At 35.1% G+C, this 27,913-nt stretch overlaps 1 protein-coding gene across 8 annotated transcripts in view; it reads right to left on the bottom strand.

The window, feature by feature from the left end:
* Positions 1-27,913, bottom strand: part of AKAP9 (A-kinase anchoring protein 9) — a 114,724-nt gene that overhangs the window by 24,254 nt on the left and 62,557 nt on the right. For 6 of the 8 annotated variants that reach the window (XM_017817681.1, XM_017817683.1, XM_017817688.1 and 3 more), the window contains 11 exons: positions 27,488-27,628; positions 26,833-26,933; positions 25,904-26,109; positions 18,399-18,610; positions 12,936-13,098; positions 9,136-9,348; positions 7,891-7,929; positions 6,464-6,696; positions 3,875-3,994; positions 610-786; positions 397-501 (listed from right to left, as the gene is read on the bottom strand). In XM_017817681.1, coding sequence (XP_017673170.1) covers positions 397-501; positions 610-786; positions 3,875-3,994; positions 6,464-6,696; positions 7,891-7,929; positions 9,136-9,348; positions 12,936-13,098; positions 18,399-18,610; positions 25,904-26,109; positions 26,833-26,933; positions 27,488-27,628 — 1,710 coding nt within the window. The remainder of the gene's footprint in view (positions 1-396; positions 502-609; positions 787-3,874; positions 3,995-6,463; positions 6,697-7,890; positions 7,930-9,135; positions 9,349-12,935; positions 13,099-18,398; positions 18,611-25,903; positions 26,110-26,832; positions 26,934-27,487; positions 27,629-27,913) is intronic. The other 2 variants (XM_017817686.1, XM_017817684.1) reach the window with 1 other exon arrangement.

Raw genomic sequence — 27,913 nt, 5'->3', positions numbered from 1 at the left:
TAGACAGACATACCAAAAATTAAATGCCATAATTTTCAAGTACAATGTCTACAGTCAACTGGTTTGCTATGCACAAACAAAAGAATGTGTACTCAGTGACCCGAGTCCTTAAACTGAATGGAATTTTAAACCCCACTAAAAAATCAGTTGAACTTGCCATGAAGTTTTTCTTAATTGGGCTGAATTTTGATTTCAGAAACATTCTTGCAAGTCATAAATATTAAAATAGAACAACTATCATGGCTCTCACTCTCAAGAGAATTTCAAGGGGATTTGGACTGCTGTCTCTGTGATCTGTAAAAAATTTTATCTGTATAGTTCACTAAACACAACAGAAAGCAAAAACCGACAAAACAAAATACCAGAGAAAACATGAGCATTTCACAGGCATTTTACCTCCTTTTCCTTTCTGTCCACAGCCTCTCGTTCAGCTTGCAGTTGTACTTCAAGAGGTAACTCTCCCTTTACTATGATGGTACCAAACTGTTTCCTTTCCTCTACCTTTAAATAGAAATTATATTAGTAACAGTCAGATAAAAAAATACACTGTTTTTGTCTCAAGAAAATAAGAAAGTAGCAAATCCTTGATAAGTTTAGACAAAGCAATACCTTTTGCAGGTTGTCTGCACTGATGATTAAGGCTTGTTCCAGTTCTCTTATCCTGCATTCTAGCTTCTCAATTTCTTCATTTCGTTCTTGTATATCTCTCTGAAGTTGCTCCTTAGAAAGCAAAAGCTCACTGCATTTGTCTGTTTTTTCTTTGAGATGATTTGTTAACTGTTCAACCTGGTGACAATATGGCAAGAAGATTAATATGTTGTACCACACTGGAAAGGTTTGGTAGCAAAAGCAACACCACTCATTTTTGACAGCAATAACAAAACTCCTACTCTTTAGGTGAAACAGAATGTACAGTTAGAATACTGCAGTACTACATCCAACAAATATAAACAGTATTTTAAAGAACTGATATGTTCTGTGCTACATTGCCTTCTCTCTAGAACTGACCTTGTCCTTCTGAAGCCTTCAGACTTTCTAGTCACTTAAAAGCAAGCAGCATGGCATTCCTATGCGGCCCACTAAAAAGATGCCTTTAACATCTATGGATGGAATGTCTTGACCCTAAAGTCAAGATGCTACTTGCCTCTTTGAGGAATGTAATTGTTACAAAAGCTTGTGACAAAATTATTCAAAAGGAGGAGCTGATTAGTGACATACAGAAATATCCTAAAACTCACTGGGTCTTTAGCACTGGAAGAGAATTGCTATACTTCAATCTCAAGAACGGGAAGTTTTGCTTTCTTGCTGAGTTTCTTAAATGGGACCAAACAGATGTCATGGAAGATATCATTTTACTTTCTATGGGGGACAAAGCATCCAAATAAAGCATTCTGAATCTCAGTAGGTCAGATGTTTGCAGCTCAGAAACAACATATTAAAAGATTAAGTGAAGTAGCAGAGATAGGAGTATCTATCCATTTCTAGCTGTATTTCAGAAACTATTAATTGAAATTACAGATAAGAAAGATGCATAACAAACCCATAGTATGATGCAAGAGTTAAGACCTGAGTTAAACTAAGCAATCGAGCAAGAGACATGGAAAGCAATCTTTGTCCCACTCAAGAAGCTGATTTCAGTATTTACAATTAGGAAGTTATGATGTAGCCAAATGTAGAAGACTCAAAGCATTTCAACAGATAGGAGAGAAGAAGATCAGAACATAAAGCTGATAGGATGGTATTATTGACGTTATCCATCCATGAGTAACATCAAAGTCTGAAGTGACCTCAGAAAAGTCCTGAGAGAGAAATGGAGAAACAAAAATCAAGTCTAGAGCAGACTCTTTATGACAACCCTCCCTGGAATAAGTTGGCAAAGCTGAAACAACAGTAAAAAAGAATCAAAGTTATCAACTGAAAACGCTCATGGAATTCACGCAAAGCAGAAGGGGATTTCAAAAACTGTGCAACTATGAAAAATAAAGCAGCTATCTCAGCAAAGCATGAGAAACAATGATAAAATGTATATTTATGAAATATTCCAAGGAACATTGTGACATCAAAATATACCATACTGTAAGACTATGTGCCTCATTTGATAAAAAATAAACATAAATCTAATACAGCATTGAAAATCCTTGTCTGTAATTTGTAATGTATCACATTCAACACCACCAAACTCTAAAATAGCTGCTACATGTGTGGTGCTTGCAGACATTATCTGTCTATCTTTCTACCTACTAAACAATTCTAATTAAAAAAATCTAATACTAATCTCAAAATTTTAATCACAGTTACAGCTGTCTTTTATTTTCCATCATGCTTTAAATTTCCATTGTAGCATATCTGCCAACTTAAGAGTATACACACGTGTACATGTGCATATAAATCAGGATGATTTTTACATATAGATTCTGTACAGACAAATAGGACAATTTCCATTATGCTATCAAATTAGAATATTTTTTTCTTGAAAGAATTTTTTTTTTAAATGTGAGAATTTTAACCAGCAATTCACACGCTACCCATGGCCCAAACTATAAACAGACAAATAACAAACCCCAAATGAACATCCCAGATTCCGGAAAATTAACTGTGCTAGAGTCCCCTCCATCTGTGGAATGTGTCAGCAGCAGAGGAGTGCACACACACTTTGCAACAGAAGGAAATTGATGCAGAATTGCTCCGTATGCTTTTTTAACACATACCCAGCTAATTCCAGAAGATTCCTTGTTCACAGAGGCCAATGATAACCATATCACATAGCACTGACTGAACACTTCATAAGACTTCTTACAAACCTTTGTATTAAAATATATTAAAACCCCTAGGGAAATACAGTCCCAAACCAGCAAATTCTAAGTAAATAAGTACTTTGACAACTTACATCTCACATATATCAGTTTATGTCCTATTCCTGTCTATGGCCCTAATCTATTATCCTAGAATCATAAAATGGTTTAGGTCAGAGGGGACCTTAAAAATCACCTGGTTCCAACTGTCCTGTCATGGGCAGGGACACCTTCCACTATTTTATGCAATATTGAATACTAAATATTGCTAATATTTAATAACTGAATTACAGCAACAGAACTACCTCAGTAAGAGGTTTGCTTTGATTATCACATTGCAACTTAGTAAGAGGCATTTTAATACTGAAAATCAAGCAAGAAAATCATGCAAAATGCATGCACTGATGAAAAAGCAAAACACAAGAAAATCCACATTAAAAAAAAAGAAATTTAATTGACTAATAGGTCATCAAACAAAATATGCAAAAGCATCAGAATACATAACATTTGTAACTGCTGCCACTTTTCTTGATTTTCCTTGATCTAAGAGCTTTCTGTGACTCCCTTGAGCTGCTGTTCTAAACATGTACAGTACAAATTTGTTTCAGTGCAAACAGACTTTAACTGGGGAGGTTCAAGTGTACATAAAGAGTGTTACTACATCTCAAGTGCTAAACCTTGGCAACTCAATTCCCTCAGTGGTGTACCTGTGCTATAAACAGGATGTCACAAAACAACATAACACGTAAAATTGCTAAAACAGTCCTGAACGCTTCCACAGGCTTTTGAGAACAGTGGATTTTCTAAGTTAAGTTATACTTTTAAAAGAGCCTTTTTGAAAGTTACGAAGTTTCTGTATGACTAAAATCAACCAACCAACCAACCAACCAGCCTAAAAAAACTTCCAAAACACAGTTTCACCACTTTCCTCAACACCTTACCCTTCATTCTCAAGGGATTTACTTTCCTGGCTTGTAAATGGATGCAGAGTAGGTACACCATAAAATAGCTTCATTATAACATCTTAACAGCTGTCAACTTGTCATTTATATTCATTAAGTGCAAGTAATAAAATGTGTTACCTCTCTGGTTTGATGTTCATTGACAGGCTGACTCCTTTGTGGAATCTTAAGCTGTTGTTCCAGCTTCTGTATCTCTTGCTGGAATACATCTCTCTCATGCTCTCGGTCAATTGCTTGCTCCTGTAAATTAAGAAATTATGTGGATATACCACTTGATTTAAAAACTATGTAAATTAAGTAAATTATGTAAATTACTATTTCTTACTTCTGTTAATGTGAGGCTAGTAACAGTATGTCAGTACTTTTAAGACAGCAGAACCTATTGCAGCTACCATTAATAAAAATGTCTTTATCATTTGGAGTAATAAATTTCACATTTTTAATCAAAAAATTAGCACAGCATAGACACATCAAGTAATACTTCATAAAAATGACAGGTTTGTTTCTTCTGTTCCAGGTACACTACACAAACAATAAGCCAGTCTTTTATGATTTTCTTTCCTAATGTTTATCTTCGATAAATGTAGCATAAATAGAAATTCAGAATAGAAATTTACACTGTGTTAATACTGATGAGGAACTATCAGAAAAAAATACTTATAAAGTCCTTGAATTTTGTATTTCAGTTTTAGTTTTGACCAGTTTCAGTTGTTATATCCCAGTCTGACACTTGGGAAATGCAACTTTATATAGAAAATAACGCGCACCTGGTAACATGCAGTGAAGAATCATCTTTAAATGTCCCTTTATAACCCAGACAAACCTTATCAGATGCATTAAAATAAACTAGCTGAATCTGATACAAAGAGGAATGCAAAAAATATATTGCAAAAATTCAGGAAACCAGAATAAAACCTCAGCCTTTACAAGCTGCAGATTTTAAAAACTCCCCTGCTGTTTCAAGGAAACAGCAGAATTCTAATGCTGCTAGCACAAACAGCTACTCATCTCAGTAGTGTGTGTTTAACTCTCTGGTTCATGCTATTGGTAATCCAAACCATAATGCATACATGACTATGGGATTTGTAATAGGAAGTTTTGCTTCCAAACCTTGTCCTACTATGACAGGCTAGTTTCAGTGAGAAAAGTAATTTTGTAACTGTAGAAAGTGAAATAAAGCAAATTCATTTGTGTTAATTACTGCTTAGTAATTGATTATGCAGAGAAGGTGTCACAGGTGTTATATTTATTATGTAAAAAGTTATTCCACCCTACTGCTGTTAGCTAGAGCGTTAATTGAGAAGGCATGGAAACAGTAGGTTTTTTACCCAACAGCAGCACCAACACATAATAGGAATAAAATGGGAAAAGAAGGAGGGGGGAAGGATGGTCTTTGCTGAAAATGAGGCAGAGTCCAAAACAAAAGTGCAGAATTGGCCTGAAGCAGGAAGAATCTGGGTAAAAGAAAGGGAGCTGCTACTGTGAATGGGGACAAGTACACATACAATATAACTGGCTGGAAGGTGCAGTGTAATATCGGGAGGTAGATTCTTGGATACTGTGAAGGAAGACTATAAAAGAAACCTAAGAAAAATTACGCTTTTCATTTTCAAATACAAATTATACTGACTACTTCATTTAAAGAATGATAGAATAGTCTGGGTTGGAAGAGACCTTTAAAAGTCATCTAGTCCAACACCCTGCAATGAACAGGGACAACTTAAACTAGATCAGGTTGCTTAGAGCCCCATCCAACCTGACCTTGAATACTTTCATGGGTGGGGCAGCCTGTTCCAGTGTTTCACACCCTCATTGTAAAAAATTTCCTCCTTATATCTAATCTAAACCTACCCTTAGTTTAAAACCATTACTCCTTGTCCTATCACAACAGGCCTTGACAAAAAGTTTGTCCTCATCTTTCTTGTCCCCTTCAAGGACAGAAATGACGCAATAAGGTCTCCCCAGAGCCTTCTCTTCTCCAGGTTGAACAATCCCAATTCTCTCAGTCTTTCATCTCACAGGAGAGGTGCTACATCCTTCTGATCATTTCTGTGGCCATTCTGGACTTGTTCCAACAGGTCCATGTCCTTCCTGTGCTGGAGACCCCAAGAACTGAGTGCAGCACTGCAGGTGGGGTCTCACCAGAGCAGAAGAGAGGAGAGAATCACCTCCCATGACCTGCTGGCCAGGACACAGTTGGTTCTTTGGGCTGCAAGTGCACATTGCTGGCTCATGTCCAGCCCTTCATTCACCAGCACCCCCAAGTCCTTCTTGGCAGGGCTGCTCTCAATCCCTTCATCCCCCAGCCTGTATTGATATCGGGGGTTGCCCTGACCCAGGTGCAGGACTTTGCATAGACTTTATACTAATTCTAACAGACTTTATCGAAAAACATGGAAATTCCACAACTGTTTAAAAAATGAAGGTCACAAAAACGTTTCCTCAAAAATTTAGAAGATTCCCATTATTTTAAACACCCTATTAATTTATATTTACAAATGTGGAGCTGTCCCAAGCAAGCACCTCAAAGTAATATTAAACTTTTAATCGGTTAATTAAATTCTTGGGCTGGAACCTAACACACTGTTACTATCATCTGCTTCTTTATGTTTGCTCGGAATCTGGGAAAAAAATAGCATTTCCCCCTGAACCAAACCTCAGTACAGGTGCCCACTCACCTTCATGAAACTAGCCTTTTGCCATACTTACATCTAGAAATTTTCTTGTTTTCTCAAGTTGCTTTTCCAATGCCTGGTTTTGCTGCCTTAAGTCCATTAGTTCTGCATTTTTTTCTTGCTCTAGCTCTATGAAACGATTGACCTGTTCTTCCAAGTCTATTTCCAAGACTTTCACTTGCTTCTGAAGATCGTCATACTCTTTTTCAGCTTGACGTTGCACTTCAATTTTTTCTTTCATCAGCTTTTCTGTTTCCTCCAGCAATTCTGGGTATAATAGAGGCATCACACACTACTTTTAGATATGAATAGTTAGGAATGCTATGAAGCAAAACCACTCCCCAAGGTATCCATGCTGTAATCTGCAGGAGGATGTGAAACGGTTTGGGTTTTTACTATTTTTCTTTTTTTGAAAATGTATTTCCTTCTGAGAAATAATGATGATAATGACTGAACCAAATTCGTGTTAAAATTACTATCCTTTAGTTAGTCTTCAAAGGACTGTTACTAAAGTTGTATCAGATTACTTCCCTGTTTACATTTCATATCAATTAAAAGGTCTTTGTACAGCTGAAAAGAAAAGAAAATGCCTGGGTTCAAACCACAGTACAGGAGTTAACAATGAAGAACAGAAAACCCAACTCTCTTCTCATCCCCAGCATCAGTAAAATCAATCCACTCCCAGTCTTCATTATTTTAATGTGATACATATGAATAATTTGAGGGAAATATTGAAAGACTTAGCGAGGTTGCTGGGCAGACAGAGAGGGAAATTACTGACCTGTAACTGGAGCTTTGCAAAACCAGTGACTGCATGGATACCCAATTTTGAGTCCTCATGAGAAAGCTGGCAAGCACATACAGTAAAGCCCCAAACCACTTTATTAAGACTCTTAAGCCACAGCCCACTGAAGTACCTATTAACTAACCGCACAAATCCCTTGAGGTAAAATGCAAACTGCAAAGTGCACTTACTTTTGGAGAATCTTTAAACCAAGACTGATATTTAGACAGAAACAATAAAATTTACTTTCGCTATAGAAGAAAGATCCTTCAGGTACCATCATCTTACATCATATTTAACCAATTCTCATTTCTAGGTAAGCATTATGTATCAATAAAATAGAGTGTTTAGTTATCATAATTAATGACTCAGCTGTATTTGGAAATAAAAAGAAATAAAAGGCTACAAAAATATCTCTCCAATACCATCTAAGTATCTGTAATTCATCGGTGAATAAGATGATGGTTATTGATGAATTTGCTAATTATGTTTAGAAATTATAAGGAATGTTGTTAGCGAATGTAAAACTGAGTATGAAATACAACATCAAAGCTGCAGGCCAGTAAGAATTACAAGTAATGTCAGTAAGCCAAAAGCCCAATAATCCTGATTAACGAAGTCAGTACGTGTAAGTCTTCCACCCAATTACAGATTGGCCATGCAACATACAAACACACCTGCTTGGGAAGCTGCATCGATTGCAGCATCTACTAGGCCTAGGAGAATAGAGAGAGAGAAAACAAAAAACAGAAGCAAAGTAATTCACATGCCAGCTATAGTTTTCTTGTGGCGTAACAATGTAAGAGAAAATGAAGCCAAAGATAGATGTGGCATTTAATGACAAAGTTGTTGAGATAACTTAGGGAATGTGGTAAGTTATTCTGGTATGCGTGATATAAGTACCTACACATATTTATAGAATGGCTTATCCTTACAGCTGTTATACATGAAAATAACTTTAAAATATTTAGAAGTCTAAACCATACAACAAATAACTAAACTGGAATCATAGACAAGGATCCTCTTTACTACAGAGTAGGAAGCAGCAGGTCATTCTTAAAATTTCATTGTTACACAAAGTAGATTGAATAAATTGCAAATACACGTTAAGATGTGCAATCTATGAAAACAGCAACATTGTAAATTGCCATAAACTTTTATAAATTAAATAAAATGGTAATTTCATCCCACTATTTACAATGTAAGCACTGCAATCCTTGAAAGATCAGTACTTCTCAAAACCCCAGTGTTCTAATCTTCCTTCCCTCTCAAACATAGAACATTAATTCCAGTTATTAGTTTAAGGAAGAATTAAAAGACACATTTACTTCATGAGGGTAAATGCTTTTTTTGAGTAAGCGGTTAGTTAGATTACATAGACATGGTATTTATCTGAAATTTTCAACATCAGGGCTGAAAGCTTTCATTACCAGTAGATAACAGGCTTTCTTTATCCTGCAACTGTTGTGCCATTTTTCCCTAGAAGAGGAATTTGTCAGAACAGTTTGTCTTCTATGCCTAGAATAAATATGGCTGTAATATATAGTTCAATCATGTTCTGGTGGGTATGCTTGTTTGTCTGTCTTTAACTCCATTTGGAAAGTATTTAGATCAGTATTTTTATCCATAGGTGCTATTCCATCTCCAGTGATAATATAAATAAAAGCAGATTTTCAGAGATATAGAGCTTTTTCTAGCTTAAAGAACAATTGCAATTTCTCAACACTTCTAAAAATTCAGTCATTTTTTGTTTAAATATCAAGAAAAGTTATCATGCTAACCTTAGGCATCAGGTATGAAAATATCACATTTAGCCCTAACACATTTTTATTAAGGGGGGGGAGAAACTTTCACCAAGATTACCTATCATTTTATTCGAAAGTATAAGAAAATCTCATAGAAAGATTGTGAGGAATACATACGCTGCTCTATTGGCCCCGCATCTGCTCTCATGGCATCCTTCTGTCTGGAGAGTAACTCCTTTTCTTCCTGGACCTGCTGCTGCTCAGCCTCTAACTCCTGCAATTTGTTACCTGTACACAGCAGCTCTTGCTCAAGATGGTCAATTACATCTATTTTTTCCTGGAGCTGTTTTTCCAGAAATGCTTTCTCATCTGCATAACCATCAATGAGGCCTGTAGAACATCAATTTAGAGGCACATTTAATAGACAATCAAAACCGATTTGAATATTTTTTTCTTATTGAAGTCACTACTGTATTCTGACATGAATGCACATGCATGTTAGATACTCAGCCCCTGACAATTTCTAATCCTTCCTGTCCTTGCTATTCTTTCATGATGAACAAATTACAGGAAGGGTAGCACAATAACAAATACACCTCTTAATATTTTCTCAGGACACAACCTCTAGAGCAAACAGGAACTCCAAAGCCAGGGAAAAATACATGTGTAATAAACACACAAGAAATAAGAAATTTAAATTAATTCAGTTGTCATTTTAGGTGCTTCATGACATTTGTCTGACCTCAAACGACAGTTCCTGTAAGATCATGGGTCTCCTGTAGGTGAAGTATAATAGAGATGCCTCCAACACCATAAGGCACCCAAACTGGCTATTAAGTGTCCATGCTTAGCACCTGAATCACTCCCAAAAGCCCTTTAACAGCTGACATCTAAGAAACAATTTAATTTCTTTACTATTAATGCACAATTTTTAAAGTAGTACAGAATAATGAATTATCTTTTTAATAGAGAATTATGGACATTACCTTGAGAATGCCTTGTTTTCTTTTAAAATTTACTTCATTGTGAAGTAGTTTGTCTAGGAAACTGAAGGGGTGCTCAGTGAATGATATTATGGTTGTAAGAAATAGCACCATCTTTGAATGATGCAGAAGTGAGCACAAAGCTAAGGATATAGGAAAAAAAAGGGAATTTCCTAATTTCATTGAGGCCTGTACAGATCTAAACAGATCCTGTAATGGTATTGGCTTAAGATGATTCAGAAACATCTGACCACAGAACAAAAAAGCCATTTTTACTGAGTGACAGAAGGTACCAAACAGATATGCCAGATTTCCACAGTAAGGTGTGTTCTGTCAATGTTGGATACCAATGGTTCCAAAAGACAGATAGGACACCAGTCACGCCATGTCTAAACTGCCTTAGTTGGACACACACGTCTATCTCATAGGTTTCTTCTTATTAAACCCACAGAATCTAAGTAGCATTTTTTCAACATAAAATTGTTTTCAATATTAAAGTACTTTATCAGTATAAATCTATAGTCTTGAGTCAGTATAAAGATGGATTTTACCCTATCTTGAAAATATATGAAAACTAAAGATGTTTCCATTTATTAACAATGTAGACCAATCTTTTTTTCCAGATTTGAATTCAGAGAACACAGACACATAGGACATTGGATATTGAAACAGAAAATACTGAACTAGAAACATCATTATCAGCATTTCAAAAATTTGAGACAACATAAACTCTAGTAATTATTCCCACCATATCAGCTGTTGTTCACAATGAGTACTTAACAGATTGGAAGTGAGAGAGCATTCCCAGGTTAAACGGGGCGCACACTTCCACCAAGAAGGTATGAACAATGAAGAGGTAATCTGCTAAAATCACATGTTGTGGCATTTACTCCTGCCACATTTTTTCTTTTTTTAAGAGACGTAATGAAAGTTGTCAGAGTTCAGTGAACAAATTTGCATTAGCTTTTCCATCACATTAGGTAAGTCATATCTGACACCACTAAAACACAAGAGGTTTGAAAATGTCTCAGCTACAGCAGTTTTTGTGATAAGAAAGAAATGATCAAAAATGACACATTTTACGTCAAGAGAAGACAGTACCATCAGATATACAATGAACTAAGACATTGTTCTGCATACCTACCTAAGGAATTTGATAAAAGAATGTAGTTTGTCTTTATCAGAGTATCAGTTCACAGCTCAGTTCAATGAGCAGAAGTTAAATAAAGAGAGTTCTATGACATCTTTGTTTTGTTATACCAACACCAACAAAAAAAAGGTGCCTGTCATTTACAAGTGCATTAATTTCAAATGCATCTAACTTACAAGCTCAATTGTGCAACATATTTATCAAGGACTAAAATAACATCTAATTATGTCATGTTTTAGAATTGTTCATGAACAGCCATTCTGTCCTAATGTATTAGGCTTTTTTATTTTATTATTGAAGATTTTCAATAAATTGCAAATTTGCAAAATAAAATTTATATCAAGACAAAAATATTATCCTTCAAAGAGAGCAGCAACAGACATAAAGAGTTGCCTATGTTCTGAAATTCTTCAATATTAAGCATTTTGTAACTCCATCTGTGCCAGAATATACATTCTTAGGTCATTTATATTTTGTGATCATATTTGAAGATTTCATATTTTTGCATGTAAAGATGTGCTCCAAACAAGATTTTTTTCACTCAACTTTAGAAAAGAAAAAGTAGTAATGCCTCTTTCAGTTTTGAATCTATTCCCTCTGAAATCAATTTTCATCCTCTCTGGTTTTGCTAAAGCTTTTGAAATGTTACTGTCAGTACTAGGACTGATGACACACAATGTTTGTGCTGTGTGAATTGCCAGGCTGCCGACTGTCCTTCATATCACATTTTAGACACGTGGCTTAGAAACCTGCACTCCTTTTCAGCTTATGTGTGTCCCAGCTGTTATTAGCATGTGAACTCATGTTGGATTATCTTTCTGTGTAAAAAGAAGAGTAGCCTCGCAGGGTAGCATTCTCCAGGAGTAACATTTAGCTGTCAAACTTTTCTCTGTGCTCCCACTTTGAAACAGAGAAGTCTGCTGAGCTTCCAAACTATCTAAAATATCTTTCTGCTTAGTACTACAAAGATCTTACCTATAAGGTAGGGATTTTTCGCATCTTTTACAGATGCTAATTATACATAATGCTAGAAATGCTGGGTGGATACAAAACATAGAGCTATCAAAACAATAAAGCTACTTCTATAGAACAAATTAAATATCTGACAGATTTGAACATATTTTTCAAATGTCAGAAAAAGTTACTAAATTTCCCCTGTTGTAAGACCTTACGAATTTTAATTGCTGCCTTAATGCAGTTGCAAACACACTTTTTAAAAGATCACTTTAAACAGTGCAAACTGAAACATATCACCACCCAATGATCACATTTAGAGTAAAGATTCTGTTTCAATGTCAACAGGCAGCAGGCACAAATTGAAATATGGAAAACTGCATTGCAACATACAAAAAATTTTTTTTTTTCCTTTCCCCTCTTTGCCAGTGGTCAAACACTAGAAAAAGCACCCAGAGAGGTCATGGACATTCAAAATCTGAACAGACATAGTCCTGGTCAACCTGATATACCTGATCCTGCTTTAAGCAGGATCTCCAGAGGTGTCTTCCAGCTTCAACTATCTATGACTCTAGGATTCTAAGTTTAATATTTAAGCTTGTCTGCATAGACATGTTACAATGAAATAAATTAATTTTGAGGATCCTAACACATATGCACTCTATTATTTTTAATAAGTCAGACAATAATAAGTGAGTCAAAGTTGGAAAACAGAATCACAGAGTGGTTGATGTTGGCAGGGAGCTCCAGAGGTCATGATGTCCAGAACTATTCAGAAGTCTGATAACATTCTAAAATTTGCAAAGAAATTCATCAAATTTGTAATTTCTTTACCCAATTAACAGGTAAGTGGGTGAAAAGTCCAACAACTCATAAAAAACGCTACTTACCTTCAGCTTTACTAAGTTCCAATGCCAGCTGCTCTCTGGCTTTGGTTTCCTCATTAAGACGTTCTTGTAGCTCTTCCTGATACTTGATAAATTCTGTGGCCTCTTGTTGCTTTTTGAAGGACTCTCGCATGAGTTCTGTCTGAGTAATTTTAGCATGTTCAAGCTACCACAGGAAAAAATTACAGAAATTAGATAAATCAGATTTTCTGATAAGTAACTGTTCTATCATTCCTATTTAATTAACATTTGTTTTACAGTGTGATGATAAGTCTCACATAACTTCAATGGACATTCAATAATATCTTTATTGAACACCCATTTGCAAAGTACAATATGAAGACTGACAGTTCAAAAGTCTAACCAAATAAGCTTTGTCAATATAGTGAACTCCATGAGCCACCTGGCTAAATCCTTGTCTTTGTTCCGGTAATTCCCGATTTATGAGTTTACACTAGATTCACCTTTATGTACATATGAGTTTTGCACTAAATATGAGTCAGTTATCACCCACCATAAAGTTAGAATGGCTAAAAAACATTGCATAGAACGAGTAGAAGCTTTACCATAAATTGACACAAATGGTGCTTCCTCTCTTTTTCTCTTTAACATGAGAATAAATTAGAACACCAGGACAATGTGAATTTTGAACATATCACACTTTTCAACCAACAAGGCAATAAAATAATGCTTCTTCCAATTGTGTCTGTCCACCCAGCAGAATTATTAAGGATTCTTTTATTATTCTCTTCCACTTGCCTGGTGGCTTAATATTTAACATTAACTAACACAGATGTAGCACAATCTCACTACACCACTATCTTAAAGTACTGGAAAACCAGGTCACATAAAATTGCATACTTACTATCCAGTTCAGACATACCCAAAGTGATAATTTCAAAACTGATTAAAATTAAAATTAAAAAAGCAAAATAATGTGCAAAGAAGGAACATTAATGTTAGAAGTTTTGATTACACTAAATGTTCTAAGATAACAGCAAACTGAAGACAATTACCAAAATCTCTACTTCTCAACTGTTAACATTTACAGTCTACATCCACCTCTTTGAGGGACACAAAGTTGTCAGAGCTGAACTATATATTAGTTCTTTGTGTGGCTTGTATTCAAAATCAGGCAATTTGTTTTGAATGAGAACAATGTCAGAAAATAACATATTTCCTGCTTCTTTGTTGTTTTGGGTTTTTTTTTACTTTTTAATATTCTGGATGTTAGCATATATTTGGAAAATAGTAACATCTATAGTTTCTATAAAATATTCTGTCACAATTTCTTAAAAAATAAAAGCTTTCTCACTAACTACAGCTAAGTTCATGACTATGATGAGCTTGCTTTAAAAACTCAGAAAAATCTGTTAAGAAACATTTAATAGAACTCTGCACACAAAATTATCCACTTACCTTTTGAAAAGAATGTCTGAATCATCAGTACATTCTCTTTATAATACATGGAATTTAAATACTTGATTACTTTTCTACAACATTCCTTTTTAGATGGACATCACTAACATGTTCATGTTAATTATTTATTCTGACAGGAGTTAAAGAAAGGTCTAAACAGTAGAGCTGACTATCTGCACTGGTTTGACATATTTTTAAAAGTCACAGAGTATTCTGACTTTATCCTTACATTGAAGTCCTTAATGAAAGACCCATGTTGGATAAAAGAGAAATGTATGAAAGACCCATCTTGGATAAAAGAGAAATGTATGAAAGACCCATCTTGGATAAAAGAGAAATGTATGATAGGTTTACTGTACATAGACAATCATAAAAGTGGCTTACTGAAATGCGTGAAGTAATTGAATTAAAACTCAGAACAAAAATTATTCTCCAGCTCTTTTCAGTAATGACAACTCAAGGTATTATTAAAAATATCGCAGGGCAAAACCAAAAGGAAGTACAAACACAAACATGATTTCTTAAGATCAACAATTTCTCCATGGGATCACTAGAAGCAATTAGCCAGTGCTAGTTACTGTTACTAGTTAGTGCACCAAAGCTATAAAGGAACAACTTTAACTGACTGCAGTCCCTCCTGCAAAATAAATTATTCTTAGTGAGAAAAATGTAATCTAATAAGTAAGTAACATTTTAATGATTAAAAAAGAGATCTCAAACCTCTTGAATTTAACATATTTCTGTGTCTGCTAAATTTCTTTCATTAGAAATCATCAGAGAATTGTAGAATTAAATCTTTTTCGGTGCTCATTACAAACTGACTAGGAAAAGAATGTGACAGGAGTACATAGATACAAGTTTATATAATTTTTCACTGCTTTCTCTTCTATTTAAGCTTGTTTAAAAATATAATTTCTTTTAAAAACTTTTATACTTACTGAATAGGGAGGTGTAGGCAAGGAGATTTTAGAGACAACTTTCAAAATGTGTCCATTTTTTTTGTGACTGAAGTGAAAGATTGAAGTATTTACAACTACAGAATTATTCTCATCCAAGTGTTCAGTAAAAGGAAAAGGATATGGTAAAGGCACACGAGATTCAACCTCATATGTATCTTCTTCTTGGCCTTCAGTCCACAGACCACTAAACAGATTAGATGCCCAGTAGGTGCGGTAAGAATCCATTTCAAAAAATATTGCTCTTGTTGTCTTCTCAACTGTCATGCAGGTATTTCACACTAGCTAGGCTGGCTTTAGAAATTTCTCACAGGAATTTATAACAGAACATGCACATTTAGCAGTCTGAAGACTCATATCAGCACAGTCGGTGATAAACCTACTCAGAACCCACAGGAAGCCTCAGATCACGTTTCAAGCAGAGTAATTCAGGGGTGGATTAATCCCAGATAGAGAGGTACAGGAAAACTTCATATGGTAACTCCTAAAACATCCTTCTCAGAGAATTTTCACATGAAAAAGCAACAGAAATCTTCCAATAGCAGCTGGCAAGTAATTTCCAAGGCAAGGAAGCACAATGTTTGTTTTACCTGCACAGGAACACTGCAGCAGACAAGCAAGCTAGCAAAACAGAAACTAAAAATGATTTTCCAACTCTGCTACGGCAAATGAAAAAAAATAGAGCTATGTCATTATTTGCATTCATTGTTGTTCCTGGAGTTAATTCAACAGGAAGAACATTCTCAAACTCTGCTAGTTTAAAGGCTTCCTGCATCTCCCAACCAAAAGAGTTCAGGGGAGTGGCCCAATTTACCTATACATAACACCAGCAGGTGGAATTTGAATTAATACACCCACTCTATGCCTTGCCTGAAGATTCAAACTGCACTTCAGGTCCGAAAGTGTGTGTTCAGACAGGTCTCAAACAGTTACTTTGAAGATTTTGCCAGGTTTCTCTTAGTCTGTTAAGTTTATTTGAAGAGATGAATACATGTCTGTATGCACAATACAACTGACTAAGGGGAAAGGTTAAAATCTTTTCTGCCTGTAACTAGTTTTAGATTATAAAACATTGCAGAGTAGAAAAAAAATAAAGTATTCACTTTCTGAATATTTAAAAACAATTTTCAAGTCACCTGTGTCTGGTGACTTCAAGTCACCCTGGTGTCTACAAGACCTGTATTTAATCCAGTAAGCACACACCAGCCATTGCAAAGCAGACAAGCTTGAATGCTTGCAGAGCACCTCCACAGAACAGGCAGAAAAGATGTCAGTATTTATACTGTGGGAAACTGTGTAAATAGATGAACATTTTATTAACTTAAAAAAAATGATCATCAGGGATAAATCCATCTTTTTATAATCCACAATAATGAAAAGAATGTGTATGTGTGTGTGTTTGAGCCAAAACATAACTCAGTTGCTGGTATTGGCAAGATCTTAGCTACAAAGCTACGCAGAAAATAAACTTTCTTGATCAATTGACAATAAATAAAAATAAGCTGCTTATAATACACTGAGTGTTTTCACTGGTATAATGAAAAGTAAATACTTACTGCAAAAATATCAGTCACAAAAGTAAAATAATTTAGGGCTATGTATACAACTGTTGCCTTTAAAGATCAGCAGCGAATGTTCAGAAAAAATAAGCACCAAGTGGAATAAATAATTGACAATACTTTGTGACTGTAAAACTGAAATTGTTTTTGTCTGTAACTGCTACTCTTGAATGCAGTATTTCCTACAAATGTTTAACTATATTTTTTAAGACCTTCGCACATTGAAGTATTTGTGTAGCCTTTTTTGTTATTATGGAATGCTAGGCCTTAAGCTGAAAAAAGACCTCATAGAGCCAGACATCTCTTTTGAACTGAACTCATGCTCAAAGGGAAGACAGTTTTTACAGAATGACTTTGCAAATAAATGCAATGTAGAAACGGATTTATTTGTAAGATCCACCAGACTACGTAATTTAGATAAGTCAGAGCTGGGTTTGATGAATTTGTATTTAAATTACTTTTAACTTCAGTAAGTCACAAATTAGTCTTTTATCTTTTCAGTTTTTTACAAAAAAGCAGAGTATCAACTTCATATTTTAAGTATTTTTCAAAAGCAAAAAATACTTTTAAAGCATTAGACAGTTGAAATGTCATAGTACTTTCATAATCTTTTTCTCCTTCTTTCCAATAGTTATAATTTACACATTTTACACCAAGAGATAAGAAAGCAATGACTTTTTAAGTAATAGTATTACCAGGTTAACTAATAGATTGGCCTGTAACATAAAACACACTGTAGCCTTTGAATTCAAGTCTCAAATAGATTAAAGAGCTGACTCTAAAGACTGGGTTCCTCAAGAGAGCTTAATACTTTGACACCTTCAAATTGAGATGAACACAATCTGAAAGTAAAGCGCATGATAAAAGCAGTGTGATTTGAACTGAGTTAGGTATATAGCTCCCATTCAAATTGACAAGGAAGTACTCCAGAGACCAACTAACATCCCACCATACAAAGTACCCCAATAGCAAACTGCCTCTTTTTTGGATACTATTCATTAATCACATACCTCATATAAATATTGGAGTGCAGACTCATTTCTGATAGCAAGGTGGATATGTACTTAACTGGCCATGTTTAAATCATAGTTGGAAGAAACAGTAGAGGAGCTCCACCTTTTTGGCCAGTCAACTGACTAAAATGTTTTTCAAGAGAACTAGGCATAGTTCCTCTTAATCCTCCCTCTTCACTAGGGGCAGCCCAACATGCTCTGACACCTCCTGTCTCATCTCTGCATTGCAGTAGAATGCAGATGACCCATATAAGCAATGAAAGACTGTCCTGGATTGAAAAACATGCCCAAATTCATGCTGCTTCTGCAGACTGAAGCAGATTTCTAACCGGAAACTAAATTAATCGGCGAAGTCATACTGGAGCAGTCTTTTCAGGTGTAGGCACCTGAAGTATTGCTTCAGCTTTCAAAATCAGCTTACGTGTTTTAGGCTAATAAAAACACATTCACAAGAAAATGAAAGAAAGAAAATTAGTTGAGACACAAAATTCAAAATGCTTCTCTATTAAATCACCCTACCTGATTTGAAGTTTCACTGATAGCTTCCAGAAGCTTTTCAACAGCCGCTTGTAGTCGAGAACTAATATTCAGAATGAGCTCTTCATTTTCAGGGTCTATTTCCACTCCACTTTCTGCAAGATGTTGGCTCAGCAGTTCCTCATCTGTTGCCTCTGACCACATGTTAATATCATCATCTCCCATACTACTACCATGATAGGAGGAACAGGACTCTGGAAAAACAAAATAGTTAGCTTTGCACACAGACTCTTAGCAATTTAAAACATGAAAAATTGTACATCTGACTCACAATTAGAAAGACAAGTCAGAAAACAATTAAATATTTGTCTTGGTCACAAAAACAGAAACGGAAATATTGCATACTAAAACTCACACAAACAAGATAAATAATGTGTTAACTAAAAATAAGCAGAAGGGAAAGAGAAAAGGAGATACTAACAGAGAATATTTTAGACATACTTTCAGTATGCATTGGGGCTCTGATGCTCATCTTCAAACCTTTGTTATTATCAGTAACCCTTACTACTTTGAATAACTTGCAATAATACTTGCAAGATTGTCTTTAAATTACAATTAGGTAAAAAAACCAAACCAAACAACCAAAACAGATTGTCAGTCCCTGTTTCCCCAACACTCAAGTTATGTCACTGTGCAGTAACACAAAACTGTTCAAGTCAGTCAATCAAATGCACAGATTCAAGTGAGTAAAGAGAAAGGCACGCATGTAATTCAGTCAGCTTCTCAGGACAGACTAGAGCACAGAACAACAAAATTCAGCATTGTTATTAGTGAACCGAAAGCTTATTAAAACGGGTAGCTGGACAAGTACAGTGCAGCAGGACTAACTGTCCCTCCTGATGAGCCACCTGGCACCTCCCTCCTTCTCAATCTTCCTGAGGTCTGATTCAGTTTAGGACATTATCCATACTTTCTGAAAATCCAGAGACACAAAGTTTGCCTGTGGTATTAAACTGATACAAATTCATCCAGAAAACAGTAAATTTGCCGTATTTGGAATTCAGGGCTGTATTTAAGCAAGGCAAGCGAAAGCAAAGGCCTGAGAGGTTTTAAAATCCCACTTTCAGTATGAAAGAACAATACAGTAGGTACATTGTGACAGTAGAAACTATTGTTGATAATGCATTTTAAAAATGAAGAAGTGTTATGTCATTAGGCTGATAGATTTGTAATGTTGGAAATAAATGCTATTGTGGAAAGTTTTTTAAAATGACAGTTTATTTAAATGAACTATATTTCTGAAATATATTTAAAAGAAAAGAAATATTTTGGTGTGGTGCTTTTTTAAAAACAATTAGGTGTTTTTGCTTATGATTTTCTCAAAAAACTCCTTTTTTTTGGAAACAGCTGTATGTTTTACATTCTTAAATGAATTAAGAACAGTCAATACCTGTTTAGCAATGAAATTGCAATACTGGATTATCTTTGAATTCAAGTTCCTGGTTACTCCATAAATTATGACTGCTGAACTAGAACAGTTTGTCTAGCTACAGAAATTGAAACAAAACTATAATAGGTCAGTCTTACAATGTATTTAGTTTTTGTTGCTCTTGCCTCTTAAACAGGCAAGCAAATAATATCGGGAATACAAGTACTCTTGCTGATGTTGTTTAAATCTGGCAAGAAAGTCAGATTCTAGTTTTGAGGTTTGTTTTTATTTTTTTTTTAACAAGCTGCAACATGATTAATTGCCTGGTCTACTTACTATACTTTCATACATGCAAATATTCTGACTATAATATCTGCAGCCTTATATGTGACCCATATACAAAAAAAAATCTATAGCAATTTTAAATGAGGAAGGTTTCACTTTGTTTACTTTTCTCTTATATTTGCTAAGATTTTTTAAATGCAGACATATTTTGTATTTTTTTTTCTTCTAGTTATATCATTACTGTTTCATATCTCCTTTTAGATGGGTGGGATATAATGTTGCAAACTGTTTTCACACTCCAAAGGGAAAAAACAGAAGCACACTATATGCATGAATGGAACAAATAACCAGATGAATAGAATATACATTCACATGGCACCTTTCATCTACACAGGATTTCAAAGCACTTTTGAGTACTGCACTTTCAAACTTCCATCATAAACTCCCATAGTGGAATCACAGTCATTTTCTGCCAGCACACTGTATATTTGCAATGGGTTTGTAGAGCACAAGAGCTTTCCCATAACACCTTAATATTCCACCCCCCTGCAGTATAAGGAAGGCTGAAAAAGTAACAATTTCACATTTGTTATTCTATAGCATTTTGATTTCTCACCACCCAAATTTGGGCTGGCTTTGGGTGTCTCATAGTATCAATAGTGATGCAGAAGCTTTAATATCCTCAGAGTAGAAAGGACCTTCATTTAAGATGGACATCCAGCAGCATGAGTATTTTCAAATGCTGTGCCAAAGTATTGGTTAAAGACTGAGTTGAAGGAAAACATACTCCCTACTGAGCCACCAAGAAACTTACTGCAACAACTGATGCTCTTTGGAGGCCACCCATCTAGAGAACTGACCAGGTAAGGCCCTGCTTAGCTTCAGAGATCTCACAAAATAAAAGCCCACAGTACAGTGGCACAGCTATAAACAAGATAAGACAATAACATATTAGTTACTGCACAATCTCATTCTTTCTTGATGGAGTACTAATTATCTACATAATGTTCCTGTTTCCCTTCTCAGGTTTAACCCATAATTCACACCCTGTAACCCTTCTGTTTCAGTAAATTATTTGCTTGAGAGGTACATCTGAATTGTGCAATGATGACTGTTGTCAAATACAAAAATAAACATTATACAAAAAGACTGCGGAAATATGCAGTCGGTTGCAAAATCATCTGAACTTCTGGTTGCCTGGAAAGCTTTAGAGAAAAACTTAAAAACACTGATGCCTGCTCAGAATGCAATCTTTTAAAAGCCAGGTCTGGAATATGTCTCTTACATTGATAATATCTTATTAATTATATTATATAAGCAATATTATTATTTCTTCTAGCTACTGACCAGAACAGTAGCAATTGGCCTCCAAGAACTCATAACAAGACTTTAAACTCTTGTTTTGCTTACGACAGTTCTTTTGTAATTCACTTCCTTTTCTTCTGGATAAATACAAATAAATCAATGTTAAAATATAAATTTTTATACGAAATCTCTCAGAACACCACATCATAATTTACCTGAAAGCTAACAATAAAAAATGAGGAAAGCAAAGCTGTCACCAAAAGCATAATTTGGCACATGGAAAGTTTACTAGTCTCAAAGACAACAAAGGAAAACAAAAAGGTATCAAATGCACAAAAAACCTGTAATAATTCTGTTTATACTGTGGGATTGGAAACTCAGAAAGAAAAATCAATGGCAAATGATAAATGTCGACACCCATATTGCAATTTCTACAAAGTGGCACTTAAGAACATGAATTCACATTAAATGTCTTCCTAACTGCAAAGTGAAAGTCTCTGTATCTTTTTCCCCTCAAAATGGTCTTAGTACACAGCATCTTAGTACAGCATCTTTCCAGAAGATTTTCAGTGGTGGAAGCAAGAAATAGAAATGTTGTCCAGTCTCATTAACCACCCCTTGCAGCTGAATACCTAATCCCCATTTTGTTCAACCTTACAATGCTGTTCAATCTCCCACCCCAACAGGACTGAAATCAAATTCTCTGTCCTCAAAGCAAAACTGTCATCTCTTTGTGTAAACTCTCTCCTTGTAACAGAAAAAAACCCCAAAAGACACCAAAAACAAAGAAACAAAGGTTCATATTGTTTCCTTTGCCATGGAGCTTGCAGTTCAGCACGTCAGATGTCATGGCTGACTAAATCTTAAGAAAAGTACTTAATTATACAGTGCTTACTCAAAACTTTCAAATACAGAAGTTGTTTATGAGCTGTCAACTGACATTACGAAGCAATACACATACTGCATCATGTAGAGCCAACATCTCGGTTTACTTCTGGGATTCCTCTGAGGAATTAAGTTTAGGAATTAGAAGCTGAAAACAAAAAGTCAGTTTTGCGGCAATTCAGCGTATAAGCCATTTACTACCTTGTTCCTGGTATGCTGCTCAGAAACAAGGAACTCAGAAAGTAAGTAAGAGGGTTTAATGCTCAAGAAATGCCATAAATGCACAGGCTTCTACATTACTGCAGTCCCTCTACCCAAGGTGGAACAGAGAGGGGAGAAGTGCTGGCTCTGGCACGGTGATTCCTGGCTCAAATCTGCAGAAGTAATTAACTCACCAGATCACTTTGCACAAATGCTGTTCACTTCAAATGATATGTTTTATGACTGAAATTTGAACCTTACTCACTCTGCTAGAAATAAAATCCCGTGCTTGCCGATAACCTAGGCAAGGTCCCAGATAAATCTCTACATGCTCTATAAATCAGGTGCGGTTATAAGTATGTGACCTTAATGATTTAAAGCTTTAAAAAATGCTGAAACTCAGCAAAAACAGTAAGCTGAGTTCTGCTTGTCAGTAAACATGGATTATGTTCAGAAGATCAGAGAGAGTTCACTCTAATTAACACATTATTTTACTATTTAAGATTTTTATCAGTATGAATTTATTCCTACAGATTTCCTAACTAATTAAAGAGGAAGATCTGTTTGGCTAGGTATCAGAAAATACAATAACATGCACAGGTTAAAAAAAAGTAGCGTGTACCTATTTCTTACTTCCACAAAACAATAGGGGAAAAATGTTAAAAGGTTATGTCCCCTCAGTCCATTTAGTGTCACTATAGGAATATCAGTGTGACTGAGTAACATCAGTCACACTGCTGAAAACATAACAGAATTTGTCATCTAATTCCCTCTGAAGAAGAATCAGATACTTTAGCTGTTGAAATAGTAAAACTACTATTATGGCTGGCTGACCCCAGAGGCAGCAAGGACGCTGCCATATAATTTCGAGAGAATAAAAGGAGAACTGTGAATACAATCCCAAAGATATATTACAAACTATACATTCACCCTTTATAGTTACTGTAAGCTTGGATTTTTACATTTATGAATGTAAGGAAACATGCAAAAAGGATCCTGGAATAAACAACTGGTATGTGGACAGCTTGAATGCCGCTCTATATCAAGGAGGTGCATTACAATAACAGACATATTGCTTTGTTACGGAATACTGAAATTTTACATACCTCTTCAAAATACACTAATGGCAAACACAAGAATTAAAACAGTCAACCTGCATCACTAGCAGAATGGAATAGAGTTCTCTTCTACTTAGAGAGAGTAATCTTTCATTAGAAGACTTAACAAGAAATTAACAATTCATTTCAATTACAAGGCCCACTGTATCTTTAAACAGTAGCATTATGAAAGGCAGGAATAAACCAATACACCAAATAAAAGTACTTTCTAACTGTGTTTTTCTACATTCATGTAATGCAAGTAATCCATATTAAGAACTGGTAATGACAATAATTAGTGACACATACAAGTACATACATTGCTGTGCAGGAGCAGGCAAAAAGCAAATGCATGTATTGTGCATTGCTAATATCTCCAAATGTGCACAGCAGGCACTTATGAGAGTAGTGAAGGGCAACAATCCCATATTAGCTTTGTACATACAGTTATATATACATTACCTGAGAAAAGGGAGCAATATGCTCAGCAAGTGAGAATGAGGGAGAAAAGCAACAGTACATATTCTTTAAACAGGCGTGATGTAAGTGTGAATGCACTAGGTAATACACGATACATGTAACTGGGACAGCCTGTGATCACTGCCTTCATAACCAGAACAAGTTTTTATCTCTTTGAGCAATGTATTTTGTTAAAATCACATCACCTCAGATTATACAAAGGGAATACAATATTTCTAAATTGCTGCTTTTAATATAGAAAACTTATTAAAATAAGGTTTACATAAAATTTAAGACTACCTCAAAAAAAAAGAGGAGGTGATGTTAGACTTTGAGCCTGGTCATTATTCCTTTTACCATTTGGCTAGGAGACTGTGTGGAAAATAGTTGCTAGTGGCTGAACATAGTTCTAACTACTTTAACATAAGCAAACTCTACTCATTTCCTACCACAAAGTAAAGTGCAAGAATACTTCATTTTGAAAAAAGTGATTCCTTCAAGTATGGTTAGTAGCAAATGTTCTCAAGGATAAGTATCAAAAAATAAGGCCAGAAGCTTAGTTATCCAATCTACTATTTGGGGGAAAAGGTAAAGCCTCAAAAGCCTGAATTTTCAATAGATAATTTTCCTCACAACTAAATACAGTGAAATGTGCAGAAAACAAAAGTTACAGGGTTTGGTTTTTGATTTTTTTTTTCTTTTAGTGAAACAGCATTACAAGCACAAAAGTGCTGCTAACTTGAAAAATTCAAGAATTTTTAGACTACAACTTTTCACATTTCACTGCAGATAACCTTTTGAGTAATCAACTGAAAGAGATGTCATTGCGCTACAAATTCATATAACCTTTCTTAACTTGTCCCAAGGCTTAATGTGACCTATATTTAAAGCCACAGGGAATCAATAATATGCATTTTGAATGAAAGAGGTAAAGTTCACCTTCACTTACCAGCTGCCTTATTACCCTGTAGTAGACACTTTCATAATAATGAAATGTAATATTTGACTTCCAGTTCTTTTTCTCATTCATGGTAGTTAAAATTCCAGCCAAATCCAGATGTATAATATGTTTCAGACTGAATCAATCTGTTGCACATTCCCTGCCCACATGATAGAGGATGTGAACAACCTGAATGGTACCTAAATGGCAATATGATCAAGTACCTACTCCAGCACAAAAGAGAAATGGACAGACACTATTCTAGTGCAATCACAAGAAAATAAACAGACCCTAGGAGAGTTCTTAAACACTGATAACAACTAACTACAACACCAAAATGCTCCTTTAAGGTTTGTGTCAACTAGCACGCCTGAAAACAGATGATGGGCAAGTCTTGGCAGTTAGCGAGTTTTTGGAACAGTTTCTGAAAGGCTATCTGCATGCAACCACCTCTGTAGGAGGCTAAGGAAGTACATAAGCACATATATAAGGCTTGTCCCATGCCAGTTGGCCTCAGTGACCAGCAACATACCTACATACATCAAGTGCACCAGTAGAGACACAGCCTTTGACATTAGTTCCCATTACCCATATATCCAGAGGAAGGCAGGTGGAAGTTGGTGGAAGATGTCATGGAACTACGTTTCATTGTCTTTCTCTTTGTCTCCTTCAACAGGAACATATTTATTTTTGTATTTCTCAATCACTTTCTAATTCTATTGCAGGCTTTGCAACAGGACTCTAGACATGAGTCGTAATTGGTCTGGGGCATGACCTAGGCAACTCCTGAAATGTCTCTTAAGTAGGGATATCAAACGCGTTCAAATGACAAATAGGGGTTTGTTTTTTTTTAAAAAGTTTGATTAAAACTTTCAAAACTAAGGTTATTTAAATTTATAATAGAAGTATGCAAATGATATGAAATATAAAACCCTACAACCAGTACCTTTTTCATATCCCACACGGATACAGGGTTTTATTGACTCCTCTGTCTCTGCGTCCCATCCGGCTGGTTTAGATGGCTGGACTTTCCCAGACCGATCCAGTAGCCCAAGAACATGCTGACCAATTGTCTCCTCCATTGCCACAGTTGTCTTCACAACTTCTAAAAGAATCTTCATGAGTTTTTCATTAGCCTTTTGAAAAACGTGCCTGCAGGACAGAAACTAATCAGTCCTTTGATTTTTCTCTGCTTTAAAAGTGAGTTTTTTCCCTTATACACCCTTGCAACCAGAAAAGACTTGCAGTTGAAACTGTAAAATTAAGATTTCTTTTTTAAAACTAAACCTCTCATCATGTAAATATTAAATACACATTTGTGTTAAAAGTCAGTTCTTTATACAAAATATGCAAAAAATATTTATCTATATTTCTACTTTTATCTCAGTGTTTTATCTAGTTATTCTTCATAAGCAGAGGTCTAAATTTGCCTCGTATTCATTATAAACTTAATCTTTTCTCAAAGTGGCAAATAGGAAGATTGTTCCTCTACACAGATCAAAAGAGTTACAGAATAGTTGAATGGAATTATGAAATACAACAATCATATTAATATAATCTTATTTCACATATGTACATAAAATGTGTATACAAATACATGTGTATAAATGTTTATGATTTTACATGAGTGTAATACGAAATACATAGTAAAAGAGGTTAAGATTTGTCTTGTCCTCTATGCCATTACATCATTACACTTTATAAAAAATAAGACACTGCTTAACCTAAAGTATGTAAACTTAGAAATATGATTATCTAGAACAAAAGATGCCCATTATCATCAGTCAGAATAAAGCTTATAAATTTTAACTTAACAGCAAGAACATGATTATCAAAATTGAACAAATATAATGTTTTTCTATCAGTTCTAAGCACCTTTCTTTAGAAAGAAGAGCTGAAGGTGTTTCATCAGGCTTTCTTCCCCCATCTTCATGCTCAAAGATCTGCTCTCTCACGTTTTGGTTTTCATTTTCATTCTGGGTAAGTTTTGACAGAGGGAGAGAAGACAAAAAGGAAAGAAATCCTGTCATGTCAGAATCAACATATTCTTCTTATATGCAGTAGAATATTAAATTTAAAACCTAAATTAATTGTGGTTTTTTTTTAATAAGTTTCTGCTTACTCAAGAAATCAAAAAGTACTCTTCCAATGGAGAAAAATTAACTAAAACATTAACAAAAAGAAACCAGGAAATCCAAGGCACGGTCAATTAGAAAGAACTTTGTTACACTGATAAAATAGTTGTTGTATTTTCTGTTGGTGTTGCTATAGCAATATGAAAATGTGAGTCTACCTGAGCAAATAGTTGTAGTAATAATCCCCACCTTTAAGCTGTTCAACTAGCTTCTGCTTACCTGAAGTAAAAAAGCTATGCCTATCAGTATCACCTCTTGGATCTTAAAACCTGCTCTGTTCCAGCAATACCCAATACCTTGTAGAAAAATATATTACATGAAAAGAGTAGCAGTGAAAAGGAATCTTACTGGTTTTACATGCCACAGCTGCCAAGAAAGTCAAAGTCCATATTTACCTCTGTCTGTGTGCTGCTGTTTTGTAGCTCACAAAACAGCCTCTCTTTTCCGGGTACAGAATGTTGTTTTAATGATTCCAGTTCTTCTAAAAGCATTCTCTCTCTCTCTGCAACCAGGTTGTCATTCTCCATTGAGACACGCTAAGAAAGAGGAGTTACAGAGGCACACATTTTTTTAAGCTTCTGAGTACAGTGAGTCCTGTCACTTTTAATTTTTTACATATTTTGCACAATGAAATTTCAGTTCATCTCTTTAAATCATTACAAAAACACTGAAAGCTTTCTAGAATGGAATACAGCTAATAAATACTTAAACCTTCTTCAAGATTTTTGTACCATTTTTATGCTTTTCAGGAAACACAAAGGTCATAATGCAAACTGGTGGGAATTTCTGGATATTACATGCTATGATACGTTTTGCAGAAG

The sequence above is a fragment of the Lepidothrix coronata genome, unplaced genomic scaffold (assembly GCF_001604755.1).
Source record: "Lepidothrix coronata isolate B3197 unplaced genomic scaffold, Lepidothrix_coronata-1.0 Scaffold62, whole genome shotgun sequence".
Lineage (NCBI taxonomy): Eukaryota > Metazoa > Chordata > Aves > Passeriformes > Pipridae > Lepidothrix > Lepidothrix coronata.
The sequence above is the reverse complement of the archived record's forward strand: the minus strand, read 5'-3'. Positions and strand labels throughout refer to the sequence as shown.